The 15,003-nt window shown below is 42.6% G+C and overlaps 1 protein-coding gene across 7 annotated transcripts in view; it reads left to right on the top strand.

Moving 5' to 3' along the window:
- Window positions 1–13,818, top strand: part of LOC101424603 (ATP-binding cassette sub-family A member 9) — an 82,879-nt gene extending 69,061 nt beyond the window's left edge. For 3 of the 7 annotated variants that reach the window (XM_012525537.4, XM_023589098.3, XM_071210779.1), the window contains 9 exons: window positions 193–284; window positions 5,380–5,540; window positions 5,982–6,057; window positions 6,157–6,251; window positions 7,470–7,589; window positions 7,819–7,959; window positions 9,063–9,142; window positions 12,546–12,601; window positions 12,732–13,818. In XM_012525537.4, the coding sequence (XP_012380991.2) occupies window positions 193–284; window positions 5,380–5,540; window positions 5,982–6,057; window positions 6,157–6,251; window positions 7,470–7,589; window positions 7,819–7,959; window positions 9,063–9,142; window positions 12,546–12,601; window positions 12,732–12,830 (920 nt within the window). In that variant the 3' untranslated portion in view covers window positions 12,831–13,818. The remainder of the gene's footprint in view (window positions 1–192; window positions 285–5,379; window positions 5,541–5,981; window positions 6,058–6,156; window positions 6,252–7,469; window positions 7,590–7,818; window positions 7,960–9,062; window positions 9,143–12,545; window positions 12,602–12,731) is intronic. The other 4 variants (XM_071210781.1, XM_071210782.1, XM_071210780.1 and 1 more) reach the window with 2 other exon arrangements.
- The last annotated feature ends 1,185 nt before the right edge of the window (window positions 13,819–15,003 follow it).

The following is a 15,003-nucleotide window of genomic DNA, read 5'->3' as shown; positions in this document are numbered from 1 at the left end:
CTGAAGCTAATAATAGCTCTTCAGGTCTGTATGTGAGTGTGTGTGTGTACATGTGTGTATGTGTATGAGAAATAACTGAAATAATGTACATAACGTTTACCATAACACCTGGCACATTTTTAGTCCTTGAATGGAATTTGTTTTATTTTTATTGTTTGAAGTTACAATTCTGAGTGTGCCTGTTTTATTCAGGTGAAGTTTTGGGGCTGTTAGGACACAACGGAGCTGGCAAAAGTACGACTATTAAGATGATAACTGGAGACACAATACCAACTGCTGGGCAGGTCAGTAAAACTGACAGAAATATGGTGGTTAATGCTAACTAAAAGAAACATTTTATAATAAATAATGGTAACAATTGTAAAATACATAGATAATAATTACTTATTAATCCTAATATGATTTATGCATTGAAGATAATTAAAATTTATCTCTTTAATATAAAAAATTTTAGTTGCTGAAAAGGGCTACATATTTTCTATACCATGTCCTTTATTAAATGAAAAATAGGGACATTAAAAGGAAACATATGATCCTTGAGATCACTTTCATTGCTTTGTTGATTGATATATTCCAAGAACTTGTTGGATTAAATTGTCTTATCCAGAACTACACCAGAAACCTTTGTCAGAATATGACTAGGACTACTTATGTGGTCTCAGAGCCATACATATTCAGTTTTAACTGTTCTTTTATGTGTATGCTGCAGTTAAGTATTATATGTGATTTGTGTAACAATGAAGAGTACATTAACAATAAGACTTCATGGGTGTTCACAGAGAGTATATGCAACAGGTGCTTTCACATCATTATTGAGATGTCTACTGGCCTTTTAAAAAATTTTAATTATTTTTTATTTTTAATTTTTTACATAGACATATATTTTCTTTTTCTCTCTCTTTATTTATTTTAAATGTTACATTAAAAAAATATGAGGTCCCCATATACCCCCCACCCCTCTCACCCCACTCCTCCCACATCAACAACCTCTTTCATCATCATGGGACATTCATTGCATTTGGTGCATACGTTTTAGAGCACTGCTGCATCACATGGACAATGGTTTACCTTGTGTTTACACTCTCCCCCAGTCTACCCAGTGGGCCATGGCAAGACATACAATGTCCAGTGTCTGTCCCTGCAGTACCACCCAGGACAACTCCAAGTTCTGAAAATGCCCCCACATCATATCTCTTCTTCCCTCTCCCTACCCTCAGCAGCTACTGTGGCTGCTACAATTTCTTCCATTGCTAGAGTCACAATAGTTCCACAGTAGAATATCAGTAAATCCACTCTAATCCATACTCTTTTCCTCCATCCTGTGGACCCTGGGATGGTTATGTACACTCCACCTCTATATCGAGAGGGGACTTAGATTCCACATGGATGATGGATGCAATTCTCCTGCTTGCAGTTGTAGACACCCTTGGCTCCCTGGTATGTTTGTTGACCTTCTTCACCTCCCTGTTAGCTGGCCAGAGTAAGTTCAATAAACCAGAGGGTAGGAGTTGCAAGTCTGCTAAGGCTCTGGGCCTGGCCATCACATGGACAGTTCAGAGATTCAGGTCTCCTGAGTATACACCAACCCTAGTGCCAGCCACAGATCTGGTAAAAGTAACAGAAGAGGCATGTGTAGAAAGGTCACATCTGAGTCCAACTCCATTACACTCAGGAACACAAACTCCAAAGTAGGGCCAACGGACATGGCGCTGAACTCCAGAGCCATATGCCATGACCATAGAACCTGTGGGTCACTGCAGCCCTCAGGAGAACCAGCACCTGGGTTTCCATCTACCTTGGCTGTCTCTGGGACCCTGCTGAGGTGTGCATAAGCACAACCCCTCTGATGACCTCCTGACTCTTTTTTGGAGACTCATAGCCATATAAACTCATTTGTCTTTTCCATTTCTCCCCTTTATTCAAGGTCAAAATGCAGTTTTTAGCACCTGATATTGCATGTAGGCTGAGATATTCTGCTGGTCTGAGTTGACCCTTTTATTCAAGGTCTTTTTCTAGTTCCATCATCATCTGGTGCTTGGTAGTAATCCCTCAGTGCCAGAGAGGCTCATCTCTGGGAGTCATGTCCCACACTGGGGAGAAGGTAATGCATTTACATGCTGAGTTTGCCTTAGAGGGTGCTCCTGGCCTTATTGATGTAATGGGTGCAACTAATGGCAGTAGATAAATTAACTACTGGAGAAACTATTATCTTATGTACACTGAAGTTCATGCAGCACAACAATGATGCTGGACTAATGCTCAAAGATCCAGGATTTATTAAGAAAATAAAGATCCTAGGTCAGAGAAAAAGTAATTTTCTAAATGTCAAAGCAAAAGCTAGAATAATGCATGAATATCATTTGGTAGTATGTCTAGGTCAAGGTTGGTAAAATAATTGGACAGCGGTCCAAAGGAAGAGGTCCAATTTTGAAGGAGAGATGCTTTAGGTATTTGACATAAGGTTAAGGTCAGAGAGTTCACACCAAGGTATTGATTGCTATATGGATTTCCTATTGTCTTTCCATTTCCATTCCTGCTTCACCCAGTGCCCAGAGTGATCCTTTAAAATGAAAATCAGGTCAAGTAGCTCTACTGCTTACAACCCTCCACTAGAATTAATCCTTTATCCTTACAGGAGCCACAAAGGCTTGGCATGATCTGGCCTCTGTCTGCCATGAACACCTTTCAGCCTGCTCTCCTCCTTACACATATTGGCTTTGGCCACCTTCCCACCTTAGGACTGTTGAGTTTGTTCTTCCTGTAGCTGAAGTGCCCTTCCATTGGCTCTTCATGTGGTTAGTCAACTCCCTCTCATCACCTTAAAATTTACCTCCCCAAAGCATCTTTTCCTAACTACACCCTTACCTAACTTAGATCCTCCCTATTATGCTTTTTTTTTTGCATTTTTAAAATTATTTTTAATTGTCTTTTTAAAAAGATACATAGATCACAAATAATGTTACATTAAAAATATGAGAGGTTCCCATATACCCCCTCCCCCTGCAGTACCCCCACATCAACAACCTTTCATCATTGTGGCACATTCATTGCATTTGGTGAATACATTTTGGAGCACAGCCGCTCCGCATGGATTATAGTTTACACTCTCCCCCAGTCCATTCACTGGGTTATGGCAGGATATATAATGTCCTGCATCTGACCCTGCAATATCATTTAGGACAACTCCGAGTCCCCAAAATGCCCCCACATCACATTTCTTCTTCCCTCTCCCTGCCCTGAGCAACTACCATGGCCACTGTCCCCATATTAATGCTACAATTTCTTCCACTGCTAGAGTCACAATAGTTCCATAGTAGAATATCAGTAAATCCACTCTAATCCATATTCTACTTCTCCATCCTGTGGACCCTAGGATGATGATGTCCACTCCACCTCTAAATTGAGAGGGGGCTTAGATCCCACATGTTTGATGGATGCAATTCTGCTTGGAGTTGTAGGCACTCTCAGTTTCCTGGTGTGGTAGTTGATCATCTTCACCTCCCTGTTAGCTAACCTGGGTAAGTCCAATGAACCAGAGAGTACAAGTTGTAACTCTGCTGAGACTTAGGGCCCAGCTGGCACATGGCCAGTCCAGAGATTCAAGTCTCCTGAGTATACACCAACCCTAGAGCCAACCACAGTTTCAGTAAAAGTGACAGAAGAGGCATGTATAGATGGACACCTGAGTCCATCTCCATCCCACTCAGGAGCACAAACTCCAAAGTAGTGCCCACTGACAAGGCACTGAAGTCCAGAGCCATCTGCCATAGAACCTGTGTGTCTCCATAGTCCTCAGGAGCACCAGTACCTGGGGTTGTATCTACTTTGGCTGTCTCTGGGATCTTGCTGAGACATGCATAAGCACGACCCCTCTGATGACCTCCTGACTCATTTTGAAATCTCTGAGCCATATAAACTCACTTGTCTTTACCATTTCCCCCTTTTATTCAAGGTCTTTTTCTAGTTGCCTCACTAGCTGGTGATTGGTAGTAATCCCTCGATGCCAGGAATGCTCATCAATGCTGAGTTTGGCTTAGAGAGTGGCCACATTTGAGCAACATGGAGGCTCTCAGGAGGTAACTCTTAGGCACCCTGCAGCTCTAGGCCTAGTTCATATTTCAGGCACACAGGCTCATAAGCATAGTCATCAGTATCGAGGGCTCATCATTGGACCATCCTTCTTCACTGGTCTTCACCCTTGCACTTGTGGGATTGTTGCTGTTCCATTGGGGAATGTGACAGAGCTCCCCTGGCTAGGAACTCAGTAGTCCCTCAATTTTCATTTGTAACTCTAACTACTATGACAATACCCAACAAATATCCAAACATTTTTATATACCCTATATACATGCCCTGGAGAACTCCCTCCCAAACATGTGTTCCCCATTCTTTAGCACATCTATTTCCTTGACAGCATTAAGTAGGGGCTATGATTAATTCATTTAGGTATTTACTTGTATATTTTTTGCTTCTCCATCCAGATTGACAGCTCATTGAGATAGAAGAGAACTAGTTCTTTCCTCCTATTTATTAGGAAGAGACAATTCAGTATAGATGCATGGGCTTGGGTTCTGAAGCTAGATCCCAGCTTCACATCCAGGCTTACCTGTGTGACCTTCTGCAAGTTTTAAAGCCTTGTATTCCTTACTCTTCTCAAATGTAACACAGAGATGATAAAAAAGAATACCTTACTTACGTGGTTATTGTAAAAGAACCCAATATAAAATATATATAGTAAGTACTGAGAACACATTGTTATTGTTATTGTATAGGATGTTGCCTGACTTTTAAAAATAATCACTACTATGATGTATTACTGATTTCTGAGTGCCAGACGTCTTGCTAAGGGCTTTCATCATGCACTGCTTGATGTCTAGCACCATCCCTGGCCCTTACCCACTAGATACCAGTAGCACCCTTCCCCAGTTATGATGACCAAAATGTGTCTGGACATTGCCAAAGGTCCTCTGGGGATTGGGGGTGGTGAGGTTTCCTTGTTAAGACCCTGCGCCTTATTTATTCCTTGCAATAAACTTGAATTAGGTCCTGTAATTATCACCAGTTTGCCAGTGGGAAAGGGAATCCTTGAGTATATATCCATTTGAATGACTGGACCAATGAATGGACAAGCCCAGAAGCAGCCTGGAATTTGACAACGTGATGCAATTGGTAATAAACTGTAAACCATCATGGGGACACATAACAGTGCAGGATATCTGGTTTTTAAAAAATCATCTTTCCTCAAGAGCTAAGAAATTAATTATTTACTCCTTACTATTAGATTTAGTGTGTGAAGAGGTGCGTTTCATTGAAATAACCCTCATATGCATCTACAAACACAGTTTGGGGCAGAATCTGAGAGTGAACTCTTCGCTATAGGTTCTACTAAAAGGGAGCAGCGGAGGCGAGGCCGTGGGGTTCCTGGGCTACTGTCCCCAGGAGAACGCGCTGTGGCCCAGCCTGACGGCGCGGGAGCACCTGGAGGTGTTCGCAGCCGTCAAGGGGCTGCGGGGAGCCGCCGCCCAGGCCGCCATCGCCCGGTACCGCCCGTGCCCGGGGCGGGGGAGCGGGAGGGACCGACCGCGCGGGAGCCGGGGAGGGAGCGTCTCGATGCCCCGCGCCGTGTCCAGCGGATTTGCAGCGGGAAGCTGATGTCCTAGAGTCACTTATCCCCCCTCATTTGAAGCTTGGGAAAGAAAAAATAGTAAATACCTGATAAAACTTACATTTATTTAAAATACAGTTTAACTAACTGTAGACCACCTTGATCGTAGACGACTCTTTGGAGATCATAAAATGGGCTTAGAGTCTTTCAAAGGGCAGAGCTGCCTTGTGGGGGCCAGACCGGCAGGTGGAGGGGCCGCCCGCTGCTCCTCCCAGGCCCGCACTCGTGGGCCCTGCCCGCGGGACCCCGCCGGCGTCCCTGCAGCCTCTTTGCTGCAGGAGGACGCGGGACACAAAGCCTCTTGTGCCCCCGCCAGGCTGGTGGAAGCGCTGCAGCTGCAGGACCAGCTGAAGGTGCCCGCGAAGGCCTTGTCAGAGGGGCTGAAGAGAAAGGTGCGTGCCTCCCGCCAGCACACAGCCTTGTTCCTGCTGGTGAGGGCGATGTGGCTCTGCTGGTTCTCCTCATCGCCTGTCTCCCTTCCCTCCTGGCAGCTGTGCTTCGCGCTGAGCGTCCTGGGGAGCCCGGCCGTGGTGCTTCTGGACGAGCCGTCCACGGGGATGGATCCCGAGGGGCAGCAGCAGATGTGGTGAGGGAAGCTCACGAATTTTGGGATCATTTGTGGTAACCCTGTAACAGCAGGTTGAACGGTGACGCTCCAGAACCTGGGCAGGTGACCTTATTTAGAAAAGGACTTTTTGCGGATGTAACTAAGTCAAGCTCTTGAGATGAGGCGATCATCCTGGTTAAGCCAAGTGGGCCCTGAATCCACCAACAAGTGTTCTTACAAGAGAGGCTGAAGTAAATTACCAGGAGAGGAGGAGGCGCTGTACTTCTGGGCCGGGAGTGGAGTGGTGTGGCCGTCAGTCAAGGAATGCAGCAGCCCTCAAAAGCTGGGAGAGGCAAGCAACCGATTCTCCCCCAGCCTCTGGAGCGAGTGTGGCCCTATACCGACATCTTGATTTTGAACTTTTGTCCTCAGGAACTGTGAGAGATCATTTTCCATTGTTTTAAGCCACCAAGTTTGTGGTAATTTGTTTCACTAGCTACAGGAAAATAATACAACAAACCTGAAGTGAATTTACTGATCCTGTAACAACTGTCAAATTTGTTGTTTACTCATGAAGTAAAGGAGACTGACATTATCAAGAAAAGCAATATGAAGGAAAAACATTATCTCATGTCATATCACAGCCAACTTATATTGAGAAGAAAGAGAAGTAGTCTAAGAATCTAATACTCTAAGAATTTTGCTTTCTCTTCAGATCTTCTGGGTCTGCTTGCACATTTTTATACCCGGCCAAATCAATGTAATGTTAAGTTTTAAATCTTTCTGCAACATCACATGATACATAGATCTTATTGAGGAAAAAGCAAACGAGAAAGAGAAACCATAGACAGTGTAGATAATATATAAATATTAGGAAATTTATGAAATTATTCTGCCTTTAGCATATGACTTATTATTACTATTAGTAATAACATTATTACTATTATTAGTTTTTATTTTCTGTCTCTATTACTTCTTCTCATAAACATTCCTGAAACAGCATCTTTTTTCTGAATGACCTTTATCCACTATCATTTTCTATGTTCAGTCTAATCCATGTTCTCAGTTGTAAACACTAACCAGTAGTTTGGCTGTTTCCAAGACTGTCATCCCTCCAAAAATCCTTTCTTTGTCTAATCAGAATTCACTAAGAGTTTAAAATACATGCTGACTGCAACTTAATTTTCTAAAAAATATTATTTCCAGACTTCCTTAAGCATTCCTTTTAATTAATATTTTCCCTTAACCTAAATTTAGGCAGGCGATCCAGGCCACCATCAGGAACACAGAGAGGGGCGCCCTGCTGACCACCCACTACATGGCAGAGGCGGAGGCCGTGTGCGACCGCGTGGCCGTCATGGTGTCGGGGAGGCTGAGGTGGGTGCTTGTCCAACACGCACTTGACCTCCAGGTTGTCTGCCCTGAAAAGGGAAGTTTCCCTTGGGCTGGGTTACTCACTGTGAAGAACTGGGGCTGCTGCTCCCAGCTCTGCATGCCCGCCCTGTTGCCAGTCTTCCAAGGCTAAAAATCCCAGCAGGAGATTTCTCCCTTGTTTTTTTGTTTTTGTTTGTTTGTTTGTTTTTACCTCCTCCTCCTCCTGCTCCAGATGTATGGGATCCATCCAACACCTGAAAAGCAAATTTGGCAAAGACTATCTGCTGGAGATGAAAGTGAAGACCCTGGAAAACTGGGAGGCCCTCCATGCTGAGATTCTGAGACTTTTCCCCCAGGCTGCTCATCAGGAAAGGTAAACAGAGGTGTTATTTTATTTCACCTTGGTCTTTGCTTTTTATTTTAATATTAGTATTATTATTACTATGGCTATGAGAACTATAAGCTTTAAACTACCATTTAATTTTTTGAACTCTGTAATTGTGAATACTTTAGTTCCTAAGGAAAGGCCCAATTCCAAGAGATACCACAGGAGGGAAACAGAACAAAGTACTGATTTGTAGGCTGATTCATGTAAGAGAATCAACATCCGTGGGGGTTCAATGATGTGCCTGGTACTAATGTATGCACGTATGTATTTCAGTTAGTCCTCCAGCCCCATTACATAAGATTCCCTGTATAATGTCCATTCTCAGGACAGGGCATCAATCAAATCTCAGTAAATGGTGTTTCTTGGCATTTTTATTATCATCAGTTTTGGTTTTTTCTTTATCCCCCTCCCCCTTGTGGCTTTTTGTGTGCTGTCTCCTCTTTATGTTCGTTATGCGTTCTTTTGTGTCTTTGTTTTATTTCCCCTCCCCCCTTGCAGCTTGCTTGCTGTCTGCTCTCTGTGTCCACTTGCTGAGTACTTTTATGTGTTTTTGCTTGTCTCCCTTTTTTTTGTTGTTGTGTCACCTTGCTGAGTCGGCTCTCTGCAGTGCTTGCTGGCTGGGCAGCTCTCTGCAGCAAGTGGGCGAGCCTACCTTCACAAGAAGGCCCCAGGACGCGAACCCACAGCCTTCCATATTGTAGATGGGAGCCCAACTGATTGGGCCACAGCTGCTTCCCTATTATCATCAGTTTTGACACTTGATGTGCTGGAAGGTTAGGTGATGCCAGAAGTAAACCTAACTTTCACCTTCAATTCTGCTTTCTTCTTACTAAGAAATAAGGGTAATAATTCATTCTGCCTCTTCCGTTCTTGAAACCTATGCACTATTAGTTTCCTCCCATTAGTCGACCCATCCTCCTTTTTAGTAAATTCACTTCCTGTTGATCAAGAGCATTCACACTATGGTTGTCTCCAACACCATACAAATGCACGTGACTAACCAGAGTATTGCTCTTTTGTAGATATGCTTCCATCAGTGGTTCTGACTTTGAGACCAGAGTTTAGCCTCACTCTCTTTTTCCCCACAGGTTCTCTTCCCTGATGGTCTATAAATTGCCTGTAGGAGATGTGAAACCTTTATCGCAGGCATTCCTCAAACTAGAGACAGGTAAGAGTGGCCATTTTGAAACTAAGAATCTGGGAACAGATAAATCCAAATCTACATATAATAAATCAGTTTTTTTTGGTCTTTATTTTTTAATATTACATTAAAAAAATATGAGGTCCCCATATACCCCCCACCCTCCTCATTCCACTCCTCCCCCCATAACAACAATCTCCTCCATCATAATGAGACATTCATTACATTTGGTGAATACATCTCTGAGCACTGCTGCACCTCATGGTCAATGGTCCACATCATACCCCTCACTCTCCCACATTCCACCCAGTGGGCCATGGGAGGACATACAATGTCTGGTAACTGTTAAAACCTCTCATTCAGTAGTTCTCAACCAATGGTGATTTGGCAGAGTCTGGTAATATTTTTCATTGTCCCAAACATTGTGTGTGAGAGAGCTACTGACATTTAGTGGGAAGAGGCCAGGATGCTGCTACACCTCCTAAAATGCACAAGACAGCTCTCCACAGCAAAGAATCACTAGACCAAAATGTCAGTAATGCTGAGATTGAGAAATTCTTCTCTCATTGAGGAAAGACACCATTGCCAAGTAGGGCATTAGCTATCCAGAAATTCATACAAACAAAAAACTAAAAATTTGATTTTGTTTCCAGCACTCTTTTTCTAGCATTTGACTATTGATAAGGAGGTTCCTTTCTCTGTTCAGGCTGTGCACTAACTTTTTGGGGACTCTTGGATTTTAATCTTTTTTTTATTATTATTTTTTATTTTTAAAGAAAATTTATATTATATAAATGTACATAAATAAAATAGGTGATTCTCATATTCCCCACCCTTTCCCCCTCCCTCTCCCACACTTTCCCACATTAACAAGTCTTTCATTAGTGTGGTCTTTTATACTGTGTTGAATTATCATGAACTTGGTTTGTACCTGCCATGTTAGTGGATGAACGCTCATGAACTGCATACCTTCCCCAAGCTTCTTGATCTGTTCTTTCTTCTTGTCACTATCCTATAATCAGAGGCCCCAGGCATCCTAATTCTTAAAGAGATTCCCTTCTGACTCCTTGTGACAGGATAAGGATTGTCCCAGTAGGTTCTCTTTTCACTTTATCATCCTGCTGGTCACCCTTGATCCATGTAGCCATTCTCCACAGTGACCATTTCGGTGTGTATTTTGGTTTGTATAGAGTGTTGTATCATGCAGTGGGAAGAACTCCCATAGTGGACTAGAATGAACATGAAACATTTAAAAACCCATGGGTGGGAACTGGACTTGGCCCAATGGATAGGGTGTCCACCTACCACATGGGAAGTCTGCAGTTCAAACCCCGGGCCTCCTTGACCCGTGTGAATCTGGTCCATGCACAGTGCTGATGCATGCAAGGAGTGCCCTGCCATGCAGGGGTGTTCCCCACATAGGGGAACCCCACGTGCAAGGAGTGTGCCCTGTAAGGAGAGCTGCCCAGCAGGAAAGAAAGTGCAGCTTGCCCAAGAATGGCACCGCACACACGGAGAGCTGACACAGCAAGATGATGCAACAAAAAGAAATACAGATTTCTGGTGCTGCTGATAAGGATAGAAGCAGTCACAGATGGACACAGAGAGAGAGAGAAGACATGGGGTGGGGGTGGGGGGGGGAAATAAATAAATAAATAATAAATCTTAAAAAAAAACCCATGGGTGAAAAGAGGGAGATGTCGTAGGAAAGTTTTCCCCTAGAATACAGTGGAATCTTTTCTTAAAGGCCTTCTAATATTTCCCCTTTCAATAATCTGCCCCCCTCCCCTCAATTCCTTCTTTTGTGCTTAATTTGCTAAAACTGTGGTTTTCATTTAAGGAAGGGGGAAAATTTTATCACTGTTTCCTGCCCCATCATGGGAAGATTATAGAAAGTACAAAATATGAAAATGTAAACTTGCATTTATTTTCCCCAGAAGTAAATTAGAAACAGCATTACATTCTCAGCTGCAATGCATTTATTGAATGATTAGAACCAGCGTGCAAGCAAAATGCATACCCCATGACTAATCCTTTGTTTGTAGATTTATTCTTCCATACTACCAGGTCACTTTTGGGTAATTCAAACTCCAGCAAAACGAGCCTCTCATGCCTACTCCAGATCAGACTTGCCTCAGAGTTGGAGACCTACAGCTAGGAAAGGGACATGGTTAATTTTATCTCTCTTCTTACCCTGTATCTATTTATAAGCTAATGCTTGGGTTTCTTTAAAATAGAATATATGGGGAAGGGGGAAGAGATTATATGGCAACAAAATTTGATTTGGTCACCAGAGATGTTAATATAGCATTAGAGTCTCTTGTGTGGACGTGAACAGTTGATGACCCTTTCCTAGATGCCTTTGTGGGTTCCTTGAAGTCTCCTCCTCTCTTCCCAGTAGCCTATAAATTCAGATCCTTGGGGTGGGTGATGCCTCCTCTTCTTGACCTCTTGTACTTTCCTTGTAATCCTCTTACCCTCCAAGGGGTCCTCTTCAGGTACATACTCTTTGAAGTCCATGAGAAACACACAAACATTTTTCTTCTCCAAACTCTGGAAGTTCAGTACAGCCAGCCAGAAAATATTTCTTCTGTATATTTTTTTTCCAGAAATGGGTCAGAAACCACCACCCATGTGCCCAAAGAGAAAGTATATGCCATAGCATTCCAATAACTTTCAAAAAAAGAATCTTTACTTTCCAGTCTTATCTTTACATTTATTACTTTCCTTATCCTATGTACTTACAAGTTGGGGGCTCAGTCACTGTCCAAATTGGTGACAGCTGGTAAATGCAAAATAAGGTAATCAAAGAAGGTATTGTTTATAAAGAGACTATTTGCTGAGGTGCAAGAAACAGTGCCAAAGCCGAGGGTAGGAACAGCAGAGTTGTTATAATTCCTGGGTCCAAATGGACTAAAAGAGGAAGCAGTGACTGGAACCAGGAAGAACAGTCTTGTAGAGTTTTCTGAAAAGCAGTGGAAGGGAGGAAGCGAAAGTAATAAATGCCTTAACCCCATTCTCCTCCATTAGGAAGAGTCTTTAAATCAGCCTCTAGAGCAGAGAGCAGGGCTGAGAAGGGTGAGGGTAGATGTGGAGGAGCAAATGGTAGTTTTCCAGCACAGAGGTGCCAATGCTTAGCTCAGTCTACACATGTGGTCTGGAACTTCCTGTTGTTTTCCATCCTTGTGATGCCTGTGCTGAAGCTCTAAGACAATGAGGGAGAGAAGGAGAGAGAAAGAGAAAGAGAGAGAATAATTTCACCCTGTCATATGACTATATGGTGTATTTGCATTCCCACATTCAATCAAAGAATATGTAATACCTTATCTTCTATATTTAAGATCTCCTTGCATTTAGTTTTTGTACATGACTTGGTAACAGTCTGAATAGAAAATACATGAACCCCTAATATACATTCATCGTTGTGCAGTTAAACTGAACTTTGACCTGGAGGAGTACAGCCTCTCTCAGACGACCCTGGAGCAGGTAGGTCATGTTAGTGTCTTTATAGCATCCATGTAATAAAAATGAGCAACATGTACATACTCTTCCCACGCCTTTGAGCTCCAGGAGGAGCATGACATTCCTCTCTCTTTATTCCTTTCCTCCCTTTCAGGTTTTCCTGGAACTCTCCAAGGAGCAAGAACTGGAGGATTTTGAGGAGGAACTCGATCCTTCAGTGAAGTGGAAGCTCCTGCCGCAGCAAGAGTCTTAAAGCCCAAATACCCCATGGTTCTGTTTAAACTTGTGATTCTTTTTAAAGACAGTATTTTATACAATTCATATGCCTTATATCAGATATGGTACAAAATACTTTTGAAACTTAAGTCCTAATTTTCCTCAATAATATTCATTATAGTAGGAGTGGGAGAAGGGGGCAGGGTAAAGTCAGGGGAGCAATGGCAGGCATGGGATTCTGCCAGTTGATGTGGCCTCTGTGCCATCAGCCAGTGTCCATATTTTAGGCAGTATTCAATTTAAAATGCACTTATTATAGAATTATTTACGCCTCTGAAGACGGTACAGAGATTGCTTAATTTTCTTTCTCTGATCTTCAAAGTATTGAATATTTTCTTATCTTTTTCATTACATAAAGTCCACATGAAGGCATGGTCCTAAAATAAGGGGAAAAATGAATCAATTGTTCACACAGCAACATAGTATTGACCATTTTTAATTAACATATTTTTAAAAAATATTTTCAGTTCCCTGGTTTTCCTTTTCTGTCATTTGATAGATTTTAGATTGTAGAATACATGCTTTGAATATTGTAGCTATAATGAAATTCAAAATCTGTTCAAATAAAGCAAATAACTATAGTAAAAATTTGAATTATCAAGTTGATGAACATTTTAATACATTTTCTGCATGTACTTTGAGACATGTTTCAGATTTTATATGTTTTCTTAAGATGCAAGGGTCTGCCCAATGCAGAGCACTAAAACTACTTCAGTCTGAATATCTCAAACCTACAAATGTTATATCTTTCCAACTGGGATCCTGTAAACACAGGACCTTAAAATCATCACAATATAATTGTACACTCTTATTTGGATGAGTTTTGTTACTGTTGTTGTTATTGTTGCTAGCTGTTTGAACATTGGAAAGAAGTTTTGTGAAGGACTTTTACTCTGATTTTAGTTGCTTTTTGTATCCTTCTAGTTTATGAAAATAAAGTGCTGATATTGACATTCAGAAGAATACTCATATGGGACCTTGGACAAATTATTTATTCTAGCAGGACCCCAGGTTTCATTGTTTAAAAAGGAGACATTAATATTGGTCCTACTGACTCACTAGGTTTTTATGAAACAAATAACCTGATACAAGTGAACACATTAAAAACTATGGTTTCCACTACTTATATTAGTATTAGAGTAGAACTCCTTGCAGTGAGCCAAATTGCCAGAACTGAGCCATTATAATTGTATGAAAATTTTGCCCCTTACATGCATGGCTTTTTAAGACTTTGTTCCAATTGCACTAATGATGCTCTTGTAGATTCAGGACTTTAAAGAAGTATTTTTCAATAAGAAAGTGTTGATGTGCTGTATCCTGGTGTTACTGGATTTTATTTAGGTTCTTGATTACACTAAAGAAATGAATTTCAAAAGCATGCTGGATGAGTTAGGTCAATAATTTATTCAGGTAGGGAGGGAAGAGAAATGGGAGAAAATACAGATCAGGGGTCCCAGGTGAAGAGGAAGGGGTTGAAAAGTGATGAAGTGGGCTGATTTACAGGCTACAATTCCCCATTTTACATTATAAATCTCCAGTTTACTTGTGTAGTGATCCAAACAGGGAAAGGCAGCAAGTGTTGGGGTCCAGAGGTGAGAGTGAGAGAGAGAGCGCTCCTTCAGGCCTCGAGTGTGGCCTTTTGAACTGTTAATTATTCCGCCTCTTTGCTAATGGCAGGGAAGAGTTCCAGCTGTTTGCTGTTTTGATTGATTACCCCACCCACCAATCCCTTATGAGGGCCCAATGATAAAGTTCTTGGGGAATAACCAGGGCTTCTCCTGGCTTCCAGAGGAAGTCTTTGTTCTGGGTGACAGAATCTTGGGGATGGGGGTCTTCCAGCAGCCATCTTGGGGATTATTGATGTCCCACATGGACTCTCCACCAGGTTCCAGATCCATCTATCAATTCCCTATCTTAGGGAAACGGACTTGGCCCAGTGGTTAGGGCGTCTGTCTACCACATGGGAGGTCCGCAGTTCAAACCCCGGGCCTCCTTGCTCCGTGTGGAGCTGGCCCATGAGCAGTGCTGATGCGCACAAGGAGTGCTGCGCCCCGCAGGGGTGTCCCCTGTGTAGGGGAGCCCCACGCGCAAGGAGTGCGCCCATGAGGAGAGCCACCCAGCACTAAAGAAAGTGCAGCCTGCCCAGGAAT

Source organism: Dasypus novemcinctus, chromosome 21 (genome assembly GCF_030445035.2).
Source record: "Dasypus novemcinctus isolate mDasNov1 chromosome 21, mDasNov1.1.hap2, whole genome shotgun sequence".
Taxonomy (NCBI): domain Eukaryota; kingdom Metazoa; phylum Chordata; class Mammalia; order Cingulata; family Dasypodidae; genus Dasypus; species Dasypus novemcinctus.
The sequence above is the reverse complement of the archived record's forward strand: the minus strand, read 5'-3'. Positions and strand labels throughout refer to the sequence as shown.